This window comes from Barbus barbus (genome assembly GCF_936440315.1).
Source record: "Barbus barbus genome assembly, chromosome: 2".
Taxonomy (NCBI): Eukaryota; Metazoa; Chordata; class Actinopteri; order Cypriniformes; family Cyprinidae; genus Barbus; species Barbus barbus.
In genome coordinates this window covers 22,520,924-22,538,212 of record NC_136730.1, presented here as the reverse complement: position 1 = coordinate 22,538,212, position 17,289 = coordinate 22,520,924, and the positions used below count along the sequence as shown (strand labels likewise).

The 17,289-nt window shown below is 41.8% G+C and overlaps 1 protein-coding gene across 1 annotated transcript in view; it reads left to right on the top strand.

The window, feature by feature from the left end:
* Positions 1-6,217: 6,217 nt before the first annotated feature.
* Positions 6,218-17,289, top strand: part of nkd1 (NKD inhibitor of WNT signaling pathway 1) — a 39,771-nt gene continuing 28,699 nt past the window's right edge. Inside the window, exons 1-3 of the mRNA XM_079436891.1 lie at positions 6,218-6,384; positions 6,496-6,528; positions 6,732-6,871. Of these exons, the coding sequence (XP_079293017.1) occupies positions 6,360-6,384; positions 6,496-6,528; positions 6,732-6,871 (198 nt within the window). The 5' untranslated portion in view covers positions 6,218-6,359. The remainder of the gene's footprint in view (positions 6,385-6,495; positions 6,529-6,731; positions 6,872-17,289) is intronic.

Sequence of the window (17,289 nt, the reverse complement as noted above, 5' to 3'; positions counted from 1 at the left end):
ACTCCACTACTAAGGTCTACGTGGCAGCTATCTCGTCGTACCACGCCCTTATCGGTGGCCAGTCAGTGGGCAGACACCCCCTGGTTACACGTTTCCTCCGCGGTGCGCTGAGGCTGAGGCCGCCTGTACGACCCCGTGTCCCCACGTGGGACCTGGCTGTGGTACTAGAGGCTCTGGGCAGAGCACCCTTCGAGCCTCTCGGGGAGATAACTGATAGACTCCTCACGATCAAGACCGTCTTTCTGCTGGCTATCACCTCTCTGAGGAGGGTGAGTGACCTCCAGGCCCTATCTGTGGCCCCTTCGCATATCAACTTTGCGCCCGGTTCGGCGAAAGTCTTCCTCTACCCCCGTACGGGGTACATACCGAAGGTTCTGACGGTCGTACCACAGCCGGTCGTACTCCAGGTCTTTTGTCCTCCTCCCTTCAGGGAGCCCGACCAGGAAAGGCACAACTGTGTGTGTCCAGTGTGAGCACTGGACGCATACATCCACAGAGCTGCCCTGTGGAGAAAGACGGACCAATTGCTCGTGTGCTTTGGTCCGCCTAAGAGGGGTCTTCCAGCTTCGAAGCCCACTCTTAGCAGGTGGATAGTGGATGCCATCAATCTGGCGTACGAGACCTCTGACCTTCCCCCGCCGTTGGGAGTCAGAGCACACTCGACCTGAGGTGTGGCGGCCTCCAAGGCCTTCTGGGCAGGTGTCTCCATGCAAGACATCTGCAACGCTGCTGGGTGGTCCACGCCCCTGACATTCGCCAGGTTTTACAACCTCGACATCAGAGCCACTCCAGGCTCCTCCGTCCTTTCAGCCTGACACCAGGCAGGGACTTGTCAGTCTGGCGGCGTTGGTATTGCGTTCCCATAGCGTCTTCGGACGTAGCTCGAAGTTCCTGGAAGGGAACGTACCAGGTTACGTATGTAACCCAGGTTCCCTGAAGGGAACGAGAGCTACGTCCCGAGCCACACTTCCGGCATCCCTGCCAGCGCTTGCTTCATGACTTGAAGCTGATGCCGGCTCCGCCGCACGTGCTTATATACTTCCTGGTCGTGACGTCATCCCGCCCGTGACGCCTCGCCCATCCATTAGACTGTTGTATAAAATATTCAGAGCGCCGGTTACGCTGATGGCGTTCCCATAGCGTCTTCAGGCGTAGCTCTCGTTCCCTTCAGGGAACCTGGGTCACATACGTAACCTGGTACGTTTTTTAAGCCTTTTGAATTAAGGGGACATAGGCAGTGTCCTCATAAACCACCTTCATATTGTAATACCTCTGTCATACCCATGTCATTATACAAATTTGTGTCCTCATAAACCACATAAACATGCACACACACACACGTTGGGTTTCCATGTTTTATGGGAAAAACTTAATTTTGTATGATTTATAAGCTTGTTTTCCACATAGGGACCAAAAATGCCCCCATCTTTTTTGGGATGTTTTGTCCCCATACTGTATACCTGAACCACACAGACACAGTATGCAGTTTTCCATGAAGTACAGTACACATGGATATATTATTACCTTCCCTCTCTTTCTTCATATATCTCGGGTTGACTGCCATCTGTTTGACTCCTCTGAGAACAACAATCTCTTCCACACAATGCCTTCAATCTAAAAGTTTAAAGGTCAAATATTGGACTTCAAATAAACCATCAGACTGCTCACAGTATTACACAAACCTCAGTCTTTGAGCACAATAGACATGTTTAGGCTTTCATAATAACTCTCAAGGCCCAGGCATACTTCATTTTCTGTGCAGACTGCACTGATGACAAAAACAATGTACTGTATGTACTATTAGTTTAATACTAGGGTGAAGGATAAAAACAAGAGTAATCTTGTTTTTTCCTGCTGTTTTCAGATCAGTATAAACTGAACGTTTTCTTAGCATTTTAGCAGTTTGTGTTTCTGTCTGACTTCGAGTGCTGTGGATTTTTCAAATGTTCTCATTATGGATATACTTTTTGTAGTTTTTGTGCCGATCTCAATGTTTTATTCACTTTTAAGCTACGGGGAATGATTCATGTCACTTCATGGAACAATAAGCTCAGAGAGAGAGAGAGAGAGAAGTGTGGATGCTTTAGGCTGGCCAGTGTTTGGATCAGGTGCAGGATTAGTCTCTGAAGCCGTGGTTAAAGGTTTACAGTGCAGCGGCCCCCAGGGAGCGTCTCACACTTTAAAGCCTCGATTTGTCTTGGTGGCACCTCTTATCTCAGGAAACTGTTTATCTCTAACTTCCCTTTCTCGTTGCTTTGTTTCTTCCCTCCACTTTTGCTTCCTGTTTAGTTGTTGTTGTTGTCATTTCTGTTTTTTCCTCTCTGGCCATCTGCTCTATTCAAAATAACCACCAAACTCTATTTAAACTCTTACTAAGCAACATTTATTTCATCATCATGTCTGTCTTTCTCCTATTCACCACATGCCGTTTCCCTCCAGCTGTCTCAGTGTTCCCCGCATGCAGTCTACCACTCACCTACATCCTCCCACTATGCCATTACAGTAGCTTTCTTTCATACTCTGTCCTTCTCTTACTTCCTTTTTCCTTTCTCTCTTCCTCTCTACGGCCTGTGACAGTAATTAACGAGCATTATAAAGCGCTCTCTCTATTAGCCGTGCTGTGGTGAGTTTGCCAGCTCTGTCATTCTGAACAAAACCATGCGGCTCTTCTATTTGATCCACACTTCAAAGAGGGATCCCCACTGTTCTCCGCTCAGCGCTCTAATTGTGTCCTCATTTTGGATGGGGCAAAACCCCCAACTGCTTCAAAACCAGCCAGTGCAGGGCACAGATAGCACAGAGAGGGGACACACAATCAGATAACAGCTTTGGAAGAAGTTTTACTTTTACGCTGCCCAGTGATCGATTTTCCTAGTAATGCTTAAAAAAGGATACTAGGCTGCAAAACTTGTCTTAGCTCAGTATGACAGAGTAATATTTACTTTGTGCACACAAAGCACACAAAGTGTTGGGTGTCTCTGTGACCTATAAGAACCAAAAGGCCGCAGATAACCATGAAGGAGAAATTCTCAAATACCCATAACTGTATAGTCCGATTAATGTGTATACATGCTGGATGAAGCCAAGTTACAATCACATTATCTTTTAGTCCCACTTCACAAAAACCAACACTCACAATACAATTTCAGTCAGACTAAAGAGTTTGCATGTTAAAAATCAAGGTATTGCTTTAGTCCAACTGTATTGCTTTAGAACTTTTAAAGTGCGTATAAATGCATCTGCATTATAACCAGAGTTAATATCTTGTGTTAAACATTCTCAGCTGTGATGCCTGATTATGAGGAGCCCTACATGTGTTTGAGTATGTGTATGCGTCCGGATGTTTGTGTGTGCCTCATCAGATAAAACGGCATTCTTAAGTGGGACACCACAGTTTCCCCTTTTTACACCAGGAGCCCTTCAGATAAAACACCACATCAGCATCCTTTTAATTACAGGATGAACCTTTAAAAAAAGCTTATCCAGTAAGATGATTTACTCCTAGAGCACAGCATACACTATGTTGGGCTTCAATGCATCTTTAATTATTTGTCTTTAAAGCAATTTTAATAAAGTCTGATAGGACAATTAGGTTTATGTAAACTTTCTTAAAGGGATAATTCACCTCAAAGTAAGCATTGTCGACATTATGTCGTTCCAATTTTACTTTAGTGGAATACAAAAGAAGATATTTTGATCAATGGGATCAGCAGTGCTGTTTTAGATCCCACTGGCTTACAATATATGGAAAAAAAGTTCTTAAAATTATCTTGAGCAGGAGATATAAAGTTGCATAGGTTTGGAACGACATGAGACTAACTAAATGATTATTATTATTTTATTTTTTGATTGAACTATCCATTTAAGAATTTTCAAATTCTAAAGTAAATAATTTACTGCAGTACACAGGGTGGCTTGTTTTACCCATCACGTGAGAAGCCGGTCTTTGACTGTGTCTGCACTCACTGCACAACAGGGTCATGGTGCTAATCTAGTGGGCATACACACTACACACATGCCAGGCTGCTGTCTCTCACCACCCTCCCCCAACACACTCAACTGTCCCAGACCCCCCTCTTCTGACACACAGCATGCTGGGTCTTTACAAAGCCCCATTCTGCAGCCGTCCCGGGACTCTGCACTGTACTGCAGGACTGTTGCCCTCTGCCCTCTCGCACACCCAGCACTCTTTTGTCCCGCAAAAAAAAAGCAACAGTCACATGTCCACTGAACACCCCACAGCTGCTGGTCTTGTACTCTTCTTGCTGTTTGTCTATCTGCTGAAATGTTTACAGGTGATTTAAAGCGCTAAAATATTATGTTTGTTATCATTCCAAGGACATTTTGGAATGTAACAGTTTTACTGCAGGGACATCATGTGAAGAACCACAGGATGTGTGGTGAGATTGAATCATTTATTCGAATAGATATTGAGAAAGACAAACTTTTGCATGATGCTTTAATCATTTTGCAAAGTAAAAGCAACTGATGAGCCATTAACATGAATTAATGTCAGTACCTCCCTTTCCCCATACCATGTATACACACACAGCCTCCTCCTCCTCACGCAGGCATCAAAGGCGATGATGGGAAAAGCCATCTCTCCACTAGCCGCTTCAAAGCACAGGAAGTGTGTCAAAGCGACTAGCCGGCTGGTTCCCAGCCCTTGCGTGTGTGTTAGTGTGTGAGCAAGAGAGAGAGAGAGAGAGAAAATATGTGTATGTAGTGTATAATAACATGCTCATCTCTGTGCGTGTATATATATTATGTTTGTGTGTCTGGGAGGTTCAAAGCCAGCCAGAATCCTCTGCTTTGAGAGGCAGGATGTGAAATCTGCTGTGGCATTGATGCTCCGCTCTGGCATGTGCACATGTTTGTTTGTATGCGCATGAGTTTTTCCAAGACCGTGGACACGCACGACTTGTCTTGGAAAAGGTTCGTCTTGAGGAGTAGAGAGTAATACACTGGAATGTCTTTCTTCATAACTCTCTCAAACCTCTTCAGTTTTCATTAGAAAGACTTTAAGGAGTTCAGTTGACTTATTTATGTTTGGCACCTAATATCAGTGCTTTATTTACATCACACTTAGCTTGCTTATGGCCAGTTGTCTGCACCTTCACTGGCTGTGAAGTGAAGTTCTTTGTAGACAAAGAATTGCAGAATATGTTTTTCATGAATACTTGTCACTGCCATCTGACAAATTGGAATCCAAGTAATGGGTTTCCCAGAAGCATCATGAGCTGCACCACAACTACAGACTGTGTGTTTGTCATCTGTAGAACACTGTGCACAGAGAAAGAAGCACCTTTATGCTGATTTGTATGAGAGATGACTTCTGTTCTGTTCTTCTCTCTGTTGGTGTGACTGGTGTAACCTGCATGTTCCTGTGTCAAGCTGTGGCTTCTTAATGCACTGTAAAGAAAGAAATTCTCAGGATAAGGGAATGGGGGAGCTAAAGTTGATATAGGTCTTTAACTGTCTTTAAATGTCATATATAATTATTTTAACAAACACATCTATTTTCTTTGGTGTTCATAAATTTGGTGCTGTAAGTAGGCTACATTTGCTTTGGCAATATTGTAATTGATAACAATATCCTGTCAATAAAGCATTGTGATAGATAGATAGATAGATAGATAGATAGATAGATAGATAGATAGATAAGATAGATAGATAGATAGATAGATAGATAGATAGATAGATAGATAGATAGATAGATAGATAGATAGATAGATAGATAGATAGATAGATAGATAGATAGATAGATAGATAGATAGATAGATAGATAGATAGAGAAAGCTTGTAGGTAAATAGCTATTGTCTGTGAGATTTGTTCACATCTAGCCTAGACCATTACTGGTGTACATTAGTGCGCTATATAGGCTACACTAGCTACATTACATAGATAGTTAACGTGTTTTTCAAAAAAAAGTTTCAAGATAATGTGTTACCGGAGTGGAGTTTATCCAGACAATCGTTTTTCACACTTTAATGTTATTCAGCTCTTGTCCAAATCAGCGATTGGCGTCCGCTCGGCTGGACGTGTTTAGCTGACGTCCTGCTCATGGGCGCCCACGGGGGGCTTTGCGCTGCTCTTTTTATATTTGGAGACTCCAAAAGAATTCTGCTTCCCTTTCATGTGCCGCCTCGGTCCAATCAGACTGAAGGAGAGGCGGCCTGCGCGAGGCGTCAATCACGCTCGCTGAGTGGAGCTGGAGCCGCAGATCACTCGATCCTCCACCGCTGCTGGATGTGTACGGACCCCGCGCGCTGTTCTTCACGGACGCTCACAAATATCGCACTCTTTCTGGATTGTTTTTCATTTCTGATGTTTCTCACTTGCTCTCCGATGCAGAGAAATGGGTAAACTTCATTCCAAACATGGTAAGACGGCATCTCTTTGGTGTTGTAGAGCAAGTCTTTGATTTTAACGCGCCTGTGATATAGTTCTTTAGACTAATCCGTTTATACGACGTCTTTTTCTTTTTTTTAAAGCTGCTATTTGTAAAGCGAGGGAGAGTCCTGAAGGTGAGTAACTTTATCTTTTTTATACAAATAATAACGCTTTTATTTGAAACGGGTGAGCTGGCTAAATGACTAATAAAACAAAGCTGCATCTTTGAACATTTGGCGTAAACAAAACGAAAAGCGTTAGAAACAAACTTGGAAGCTGTTTAACTGATAAATACACAATGGTATTATGTATAAATTGTATTTTCTTGCTCTTTTAGGCGATAGTTTTGTAGTTAACGCGTGTTTGGCGAGGAAAGGACTGGATGACTGGATGGTTAAGCAGAAGTATTACTGCTCGAGCTCTCGTGTAGATCAGCAGGACTGCCAACAGAAACATACCTGCGCACTGTCTCCACGGGTACGTCAACGGTTTTAATGGCTTTTTATCACACGTGCATGTTAAATGTGAGAAGATTCTGGATTTTGAGAAAGTGCACTTGTCTGCGCTTCGCCTTCATTTCATTCCAAGACTGTATCAACTGTTTGGGTGTTTAGTTATTGACTGGAGAGATGTTGCGCACTTTGAAGTAATGCATGGAGCTCTTTAAAGTGCTCTGATAAAACTTTGTTTTGTTGTGATAAACATCGTTTACAAACTGCAATACAACTCTTTTCTTTCCGTTGTTCTGCATGCATTCAGTTCATGAAATATCAAGCAGTGTCAGCGGTGTTTTGCGGTGTGACGCGCTGCAAGTGATCTAAAACTATTTTAAACAAAGAATTACAAATATTCTGTAATTATATAGGCTACTTGAGATTTCATGACCTCATATTAACTGAGAGAATAAATTAAATATTTGTAATTTTAAGAATTCAGTTGTTGCATCCCATAACTGTTTAAAATGAGCTAGTGAGGTAAAAAATGTGGTTTACAATGGTGATCAGCTCGAAAGAAATGTTTCATGTTGGAAGTGAATAAATGTTGAATAATGTCCGTGTTGAATAAAAAAGTTAATGGTCATATTGTAAGTCAACTACCCTCAGTGGGTTATAGATGGTAAAAGCGTGCATAAGCGATATTCGCGATATTATCCTTGCTTGCTTCTAGAGGCCACACGCGCTCCCAGACCACCCAATTTACGCGCTTTGAAAACGATCGTGCCATTGTTTTGTGACGTCACCAAGAACAATAGTTTACTCTCTGGAAACACTCTGTAGTTTGAGCCCAACTATAAAAGTCAAACGCGTTATTACCAGAAGTGATTAAAGGAGAAAAACACTCTCTGGATACACGTTTCCCTTTAATGATGTCTGTTATAACGCTCTCCACGGTTTCAGCTGCTGCCTTTGAAGCCAGAGGAGGAGATTTTGTGTTGTTATTCCTTTGAATGATAGGAAGAGGAAAAGCCAGGTTTCCAGACAGGTTCAGGCTTTTTACAGGCACATCATTTTGAGAGGAAATATCAATAGGTAAATAAATAAGTAGGTTTGGTATCTTAAAGGCGGCATATGTATTTGAAAACATATATTTGGATTTTTATCCCTTTTCTTCTTGCATGCAAAAAGTTACGCGTTTATATCTTTAATGTGCTCAACAAGGAAAATATTTTAGGAGTCATGTTTAGACAAAAGGCGCGTCAACTTTTTCACTGGCGGCTCACATGGGTAAATGGTTTATTTGAACATGGTGGGAAAAACTGTGTGAGGGCTAGGAACAGATGCAAGTTCTCTCTGTAGGTAATAGATCACGGCGGGTTAAAAGCATTGCAGGCTGACAGGCTGGTGACAGCGCTGTATTGTGAAGTCGAGAGAGGGGTGGAGGGAGGGCCACTCTGTCTCAGATTTGGCATCCTAGTAAACACATAAGAGCACTGTCGTTTAGGAGAGGAGAAATCCTCTGGAAATACCTCAGAGTAAGCCTCTTTTGATCAAGGGCTGTTGCAGAGTCTTTTGAGGGTTGAAGAGATAGTAAGATGCAGAGAGTGACAGAAAAAGCGAAAGGAAATCCAGAAGGCTGCCATTAAAGAGCCGTCTCAACCAGCAGGATAATGCAGCCACAACTTCTTAAACCCAATCCTCATATGTGGACATCCAAACACAAACCTGATGCTCTCAAACTTTCAGAGTCCGGAGTGTTGCTGGAGAAATGCTGCATTTCTTTTCTAACTCTCTAAGAAAGTAGTGTCAATAAACGTTTATTTAGCATGTAAGATACATAGTACTGCACTGCAAGCAAAGAAATTGTAACCACATTGATGTGGATTATAGATCTTGTGGTGTGAAGGGGAGAAAATAAGTTTAAGGAGCGTGGAACACATAGTTCTTGCCTGGTTCAAAGTTCACACAGTTTGAAGTTTATTACTTTTTTCACTCTCTGCTGTGAGAAGGAGGTTTTATTGTAGCTGGAGAGATCATAATGCACTGAACAACAGTTACAAAGTCTGAAATGACTTCACTGAGTTACCTGTTTTATATTTATTCAGCATTATAAAGTCATAAAGTTTTCACTTTTCTCTTTTAATGTTGCTTTCATTACTTAAATATGATAATCTGAAACAGGGTTTGTTTTAACACAACCTGATTGTTTTCCTTCTGATGTACTAATTCAGTATACCAATACTGAAGTGTGTGTGTGTGTGTGTGTGTGAGTGTGTGTTTTTCCAGTTGGTGTGAAGTGATTTGGCCAGGCTGGGAAAGGATCCCTGCTGAACGAATTCAAACATTTGAACAATTTTGAATAACTGAATGGTGTGTGCTTAATGGAGCGTTGTGAGAATGAAAGAGTGAGAGAAGGTATTTCCATAAATATTTATTTGGAAATACTCATTTTGTTTTGACATAAAGCATCTCCGGGACAATTTAATATTTTATGTAGTGATGAAATTTGAGGCTGGTTTAGCTGGAAAGAGGATTTGCATCCCTTTGTTAGTTCTCCCCTTTTGATTTTGATTTGATTGAAAATTAACTATTTGAAGATGTTATTTTTATTATTTCATTGAGAGATATTGATTGGATCAGTGTGTGGAATCTTTATTAAAAGCATGGTGTTGTTGTTTGTTTTTTCCATTTTATTCATTAGTTTTTTTAATGTTTCTGGAGATTTAATATAGCCATCCACCACTTTTTTCCCTGGTCTTTAGAGGTGCTTTAGAATAATGTTGATATATAATACACATCTTTTAAAACCAGCTTGTCCCAAGTTAAGTTAAACAATAAATTTTTCTTATTTACTAACTTTATGATTTGTCTTATTGAGAAAAGCCACTGAGTGAAATTCAATGAATTACCTCACTCCCTGAGCATGAAGAAAGCATAAACCTCACTCATAAACGCAGGCTGATAATACTGGGAATAATAGAGGCTACCTGGAGAGTTAGTTATTTATAGCAGCTGTGCTTAAGTTCGGACAGTTGTGTGTGTCTCTGTTGTAAATATGGTTCAGATGGTATGGACAGCGGGGAGTCTGAGTCAGGAATCTGTTTGATGAGTGTGTTTGTGTTGTGCTCTGTTAACTGGCCTTCACACACAAGACTTTATGTAGCACTGCCTATTACATTTTCCAGTCTGGTTTGCATAGGTCTTGTGCTATTAGTAAATTATACTATTAGTTCTTATTGAAAAAGAGGTGGGGCCAGATTTGTGGCCTTGCTGTTAGCATGCTGCACTGTGACTCTCATGTTGGCAATGTAAATTTAAGTCAGAGTACCAAGACAATTGTAGCCAATCAGCAGTAAGCGGCGTGTCTACTCATGATGTGGAGGAGAGAGCGTTTAGTGAACAGCGGAGCCGAGCGACAGAGAGATAGAGATGACGGATAAAAAACAAAAGAGGAAAACGTCTGCGGAACAATAAGGCAAGAAGTAGGACCTGTGTAAATATCGGATCATCTTTCCAGCGCTGGAGAGAACTCAAGAAGCGGAAGGCCTGCGATCGGACGCTGAGGTTGCTTTGTTTTTCGATTACCCCACCTTTAATGGTGATTGATTGGTGTTGTGTCACATGGTGCAGCTTTGTTATTGTGTAGCTTACAGCTGCACACTGTAAAAAAAAACGTAAAATTTACAGTAAAAAATTGACAGCTGCCATTTTAACGTTAAAAAAAATACGGTAGCAACATTTTAGGTTCATGGATTTAATGTACACATTTATGCAGATGATACTATTACATTACATTTACATTTCCTATAGCTCAAATGGTAGAGCATGGCGCTAGCAACGCCAAGATCATGGGTTCGATTCCCAGGGAAAGCAAGAGCTGATAAAATGTAAAACTGTAACTTGAATGCAATGTAAGTCGCTTTGGATAAAAGCGTCTGCTAAATGCATAAATGTAAATGTAATGTATTTTATGGAAGTAATGAAATCTGTTTTGTACCTTTGTAATACACTGATAACCACCAAAAACAGGGAGTGAGAAAGTTACATGATGAACCCAAGCTCATCACAAGCAGTTTTAAATACTTGCATATATAGAATGTGCACAGTATCATTCACACAAACACTAAACACCATCATGGTAACGCACATGATACAGAAATAATCCAATAAACATTAATTTAACAACATTAGATGAAACATACAACCCTAATGTGCTCAACTAATCAGAAAAACTAAGAAACGTTATTTCAATGGAAAAACATCAAATGTGAAATGTAACGGAATTCTGGGAATGTCAATTTAAGGTTATTCACTGTAAATTTTACATTCTTTTTCACTTCCAAAAACTGCAGACTGCGGTAAAAAAAAAGAAAAAAAAAAAGGGGTAGCCTAATGATTAGAGAGTCAGACTCGTAACTCAAAGGTTGTGGGTTCGAGTCTCAGGTCGGTGGGGGGAGTGAATAACCAGCGCTCTCTCCACCCGCAATACCATGACTGAGGTGCCTTTAAGCAAGGCACCAAACCCCCAACTGCTCCCTGGGTGCTGCAGCAAAAATGGCTGCCCACTGCACTGGGTGTGTGTGTTCACTGCTGTGTGTGTGCACTTTGGATGGGATATATGCAGAGCACTAATTCTGAGTATGGGCTACCATACTTGGCCACATGTCACGTTACTTTCACTTTCAAAATTACATGTAATGTCCAATACAGTTGTTCACCATATATAGTAGGGGAAGTTACCGTTATATCGCTTTTTACTGTAGCATTTTTACAGTCTTTTACTGTTAAAACTGCTGTCATTTTTGCAGTGAATTTACTGCTCTTTCTCTGTGTGTTAGTCCCATTACCTAGCTGTTTTGAACCACTGTCCCTATAGTCATCAGTCAAACTGAGATTGGACATTCTTAACCAATGTCCACACTGCTTTTACACTGCATCACAGCTTTCAGTTAGTTAGCACCTCAGCACTAAAACCAGTCCGAGTTACACTACCAAAGAAGAAACTCAACATCATAGCTCTAAAATCAGTCAAAATCAAAGTGCCAAGACCAGACGATGTTACTGCTTTGAAATGTGGCTTTTGAAATTCACTCTGAAACCAGTTGGCACAACAGTTCTAAACTAGGGCAAACCAGGAAACATGACAGCTTTAAACACAATCTCCAGCACAGTCAAAAGCGGCCAATAGGTCAACTATAAACCAGGCTTGATCATGACTTTGAAAGCATTCTGTATCACTCTGTGTGTAGTAACACTCAGAGAACAAACACTTTGAAGCCCAGATCAAATAGAGAGCTGTAATTCTAAAAATAATTTCTTTTGGAATTTTAGAACTTTTTTGGGGGAATTTTTTAGATTCCGAGGCTTGCTATTTAAACCTTTCCTGACAACCAACACACTTTTTCTCTTTCTTGCTGTCTTTACTACAGAATTTTCTTTATTGTAGCACAAAGAGTGACAGTATATGCACTATATCCTTTGTCTCTTTTATTCCCTTCCCAATATCCAACGTATTTCTTTCACTTTAAGCTTCAAATGTGGTTGTCACGCACTTACCCTCAGACTTCTTTCTCTTTCTGTTCTAGACGTCAGGTTTACCATGTCTCTCCAGGGCTGGTTGAGAAAGGATGACAGAAAGAGATTGAAAGACAGAGCGTGGGGGCGGAAGGGAAAGGCTGTTTCTCAATAAAAGAGAAAGAAAAGGGAAGAGGGTGCCTCTGGGGAGTGGGACAGCACCTGGCTCCAGTGTAGGGCTGTTGAAGGGCTCCTATGAGAAAGGAAAATAGGATAAGAGACAAGAAGGGAGGAGGGGAACAGAGGAGAAGTAGATCGTTCTTCCAGGACAGGAAGAGTGAAGGGACCTGCTGGTGGCTGCTCTGTCACCTATATCAAGTGGTGAATGAACTAATTTTTTTAAATCATTTAAATAAGTAGGCCTAAGTATGTTAATTACAAAAAAAAAATGAAATCTACTGTTCAAAAGTTTTTTTTAAAGACATCTTTTATGCTCACAGATGCTGCACTTATTTGATCAAAAATAGAGTAAAAATAGTAATATTGTGAAATATTATTCAAATATAAAACAACGGCTTAATATTTAATATATTTTAAAATGTAATTTATTCCTTCAGAAATCATTCTAATATGCTGATTTGGTACTCAAGAAATAGTTCTTATTACTTAAAAACAACTGCTTAATGAATTTGATGTTTTTTTTGTTGCCTTTTTTGGATGAATATAAAGTTCAAGATAACCGCATTTGTTGAAATGGAATGTTTCTGTAACGCTGTAAATATCTTTACTGTCGATTTTGAACAAAAACTCAAAGGTATTATTTTCTTTAAAAAATGTCAAAGCCAACTGTAATCTGATTATTTTTTGATTATTTATCTGATTATTCTTTGCAAAGTCTGTTAGTCCGACTTTGCAAAAAATGAATTGGCAAAGTTTAATTTGGACTAAAGCATTTAGATCACATTTTATAAATATTTTATGTAAATACACTGACTGTCATTGACTCAGTCATTAATTGAGGTATATGAATGAGTCTGTATCCAGGAATAGCAGCACATGCACTAAATCTAAGTTGAGATAACCTGTAATGAGATGAGAAATTTGAAACGCAGGACTGAGGTTTTCCTCTCAAGTTACTCTTGGTTAGTACACATGCAACGCTGGCTTGTTGTACAAACAGAAAGCATTGCAGTCATGTCAGTTGTAGGTGATTTAAATGGTTTGCCCATGTTTTTATGTGTTTTTCCATTTTGCTGTGTAATGCAAGTGTGTATGTAAGTATGTGTGTAAAAATAGTGCTTAGGTATGTGTGGCATGGGGGTGTGCTAAGGGAATGGATGGCGTCTGGCTAGGTGCATCAGAGAGAGAGAGAAAGTGTCTGTGTGTGTGTGTGTGTGTGTGTGTGTTGTGCATTAAAGCATGTCTGTCCGGATGTGCTCTAGAGATCAAAGCACATGGTGGGAATGTGTGGACTCAGTTGCCAGGATTAACAGCTGAGAATTGGGCTGTTTTCTCTAAATTTCCTTAAACACACACACGCTCCACAAGCAGCAGAGCTCAGGACAGTGTTGTTCCAACCTCCTCAAAACCCTTATTTATTCAGCTGCTCTTACACATTTAAGTTTCTTCTGTACTTCAAAGGCTATGATTGAGATTCTTGATTTGTTATTTGCAAATAAACATTTATATATATATATATATATATATATATATATATATAATGTATGTGCGTGTGTGTGTGTTTATATGTATATGTATGTATATATACTGATGAACATGCATTATATGAAATACTCAAATCAAATTGTCACAGTTTCCACAAAATTATTGAGCAGCAGTTTTCAACACTGATAATAATAATAATAATAAAAAAAAAACATTTAAAAATATTAGGATCACGTGACACTGAAGACTGGAGTAATGACTGCTGAAAATTCAGCTTAGCCATCACAGGAATAAACTAAACTACATTTTAAACTTTAAAATAGAATATTATAATAACACTTCATATTATTACTGAAGTGAGTAATAAAGTGAATACTTTGGTGAGTGTAAAAGATGTAAACAAAAATAAAAAATCTTACAGATCCAATATTTCTTTGATATGATTTTATAATTTGTTAGCTCATCACATTAAGATACAAAAATAAGAAAAATCACAAAAGCTTATTTTTTTTGTCACCATATTTAATTCATGTTTTTATCACTGTCTATCTGTTTTGAGTACTTATTAAATAGTAATATTGATGGATTTGGTAAATCTCTTACTTGATGTTTCCACAAATCCATAGCTCTCTGTTACTCTGGTCTTTAAAGTCCTTCAGAGAGGAAGAGGCTGGAGTTTCAAACAATGTTTGAAAAGTATTTTCTCTGTATTTTTGGGGCAGTTTAGTTATTCCTTTCCTCTGCCTTTAAAGAGAAAAGGAAGAGGGGAAATAGGGAGAGGGTATAAGGAGGGATCACCTAAGGGGAAGAGAGAGTAGAACAAACGGGGAGAGCTGCTTCATTTTCAAGGCTTCAAAGCACTCTCTCACACTGCAGCTTTCATGCTTTAAAGGTGTCTGTAGTAAATGAGAGTGTAGCCGCACCAGTACTGTGTTTGCTTCATTTTATCTCAATTAGTGTCCTGTTGTTGCCTGCAAAGTGATAAGATTGATGCTTTTATCTCTTAATAACTATTCTGCAAACAACCTCTTTCAGTTGAATGTGTCAGTGATACTGATACAGGATGTTGTGTTTGTCTAGTTGTGAGAATGAATGCATTGTGTTGGGAGGTAAAGGCCCCTGTATTAAAATCAGCTGAAATATTCTTCCTTAAGTCTGAAGTCCTGCCCCAACTTCCTGTTTCATTAGGAAATAATGTTAAGCCATTTCATGGTTCCCTATCGAAAGGGAACTCCCGTTGTGTCGTCACATTTCATTGATGACTGCTAATGAGGAAACTCCTGTTTACTGTTTTACTGAAGCCAGATTAGTTATCGCTTGTGTACTGCACAAACCAATGGCGCTTGAGCCCGCCAAAAAGGGGGGGGGTCACTTGCTATATAAATCGTCCCAAAGCGGCATTTCATCAGAATCTTCTCCTTCAGCGACGAGACCATCTGTTTGCAGACTCTACAAGACGCCGAAGAAGAAAGCTAGAAAGCTTACCTGCTCTACGCTGCTCTTCACTTCTCCTGCCATCGAATCCGCCATCCGGCGAGGAAAAGAGCAAATTTCTGAGCAAATTCCAAGCGCGTTGTTGCAAATGTGTAGCTCGTAGCTCGTGCAGGGATCCCATGCATGATGCTGACGGGCACGATGAGTGTGTCGCATGTCTGGGCGTCGCCCATGTGTCCTCACTGCGAGGATATGAACCTTGCTCGCCTTCGCTCGTGGATAGCCTTTTTTCACGAGGGCGGTCCTCCCCGCTCCGTTCCCCCGTCTCCTCTCAGGAAGAAACAGTGGAAGTTCTCTCTCCGGTATGAGCGGTGCTGCGTCGGCTGCTTCGCTCTCCCTTCAGTGCCTCATGCCGCCAGTGTGCTTCACATGGAAGGAGCAACGCCCCTCATCGGATGCGAGTGGCCTGGTTTCCTTGCGAGCATCGGAGGGGGAGGAGGAGATAGCCATTGACGAAACTATGTCCTTGACGGCATCTGACGCTGACGAGTGGGCGTGTTCCGGTGAAGAGTCCGAAGCTCCCCCTCCATCGCAGTCTGCATGGCCTAGTGTGGACTCGGAGCTGATCCGAGTCCTCTCGCGTGCTGTGGACCAGCTGGGCCTGGCATGGACGGCCCCGGATAAGCCCGCCCCCGGCCTCTTTGTCGAGTGGTTCCTCAAAGATCGCCGTCAGCCTTCCCATCAACCAGCTCCCTTCATGCCAGAGGTCCACGAGGAGCTCACTAAAACCTGGCGAGCCCCCTATTTGGCGCGTGTTAATCCTTCCACTTCAGCAGTTCTCACCACCGTTGACGGTGCTGAGGAAAAAGGATATTGCAAGCTCCCCCCTTTCGAGCAGGCGGTGGCTGCACATCTGCTCGAAGAGACGTGGACTGAAGACGGCAACGCATCCTTCAAAGCCCTGCAGGATGATGTCAACAATCGCCAACAGAGCCTATGCAGCGGCTGGCCAGGCCGGTTCAGCCCTGCATACTATGTCCGTACTCCAAGTATTTCAGGCCAAACTTCTCCGTGATTTGGACGAGTCTGGCCGAGATCACGGCGCCTTCACGGAGCTCCAAACGGCCATGGATTTGGCTCTGCACGCTACCAAGGCAACAACGCAGGCAGCGGGCAAGGCCATGGCCAACCTGGTGGTGCTGGAGCGCCACCTATGGTTGAACCTCACGGATATCAAGGACGTGGAGAAAATGGTCTTCCTTGATTCTCTGGTCTCGCCCAAAGGACTCTTCAGTCCAGCTGTGGATGGCTTCACGGAGCGCTTCACCGAGGCACAGAAAATGTCGCAAGCACTGCGTCATTTCCTGTCCAAATGCTCCAGCACGGTGACTGTTTCAAGCCGCCCCAAGCCAGTGTCCACTCAGCAGTCTGAGAAACTGGCGCAGCCTCAGCTCTCACAAAAGCCGGAGCCGGGGCTTCGACAGCGTTCCAGATCAGCAAAGAGGTATCTCTTCCCCAAGCATCAGGGCCCCCGCCCTCGCGTAATGCTGGACCCTGGGCCTCAGAAGTCGTCCTGATCTGCGTGCGGAGAGAAAATGGAGGGGGTTAATTCTCGCGGACGCCAGAATCCTCTCGAAGACAGCTCGCAGTTATTTCCCACCCCTTCGAATGCCTCTGAGAGGTGGAGGTATTGTAACAGAGCACTGTTATTTCAGTGTGTGCCCCAAACTACCGCTGTGATAGCGGACCCACATACAATAAAGAGCAAATTTCCTCTCCATATACTCACACGTCAGTTCTTCCCCTGTCTGTGACAAACTGTCATTAATAAAGCCAAGGCAAAAA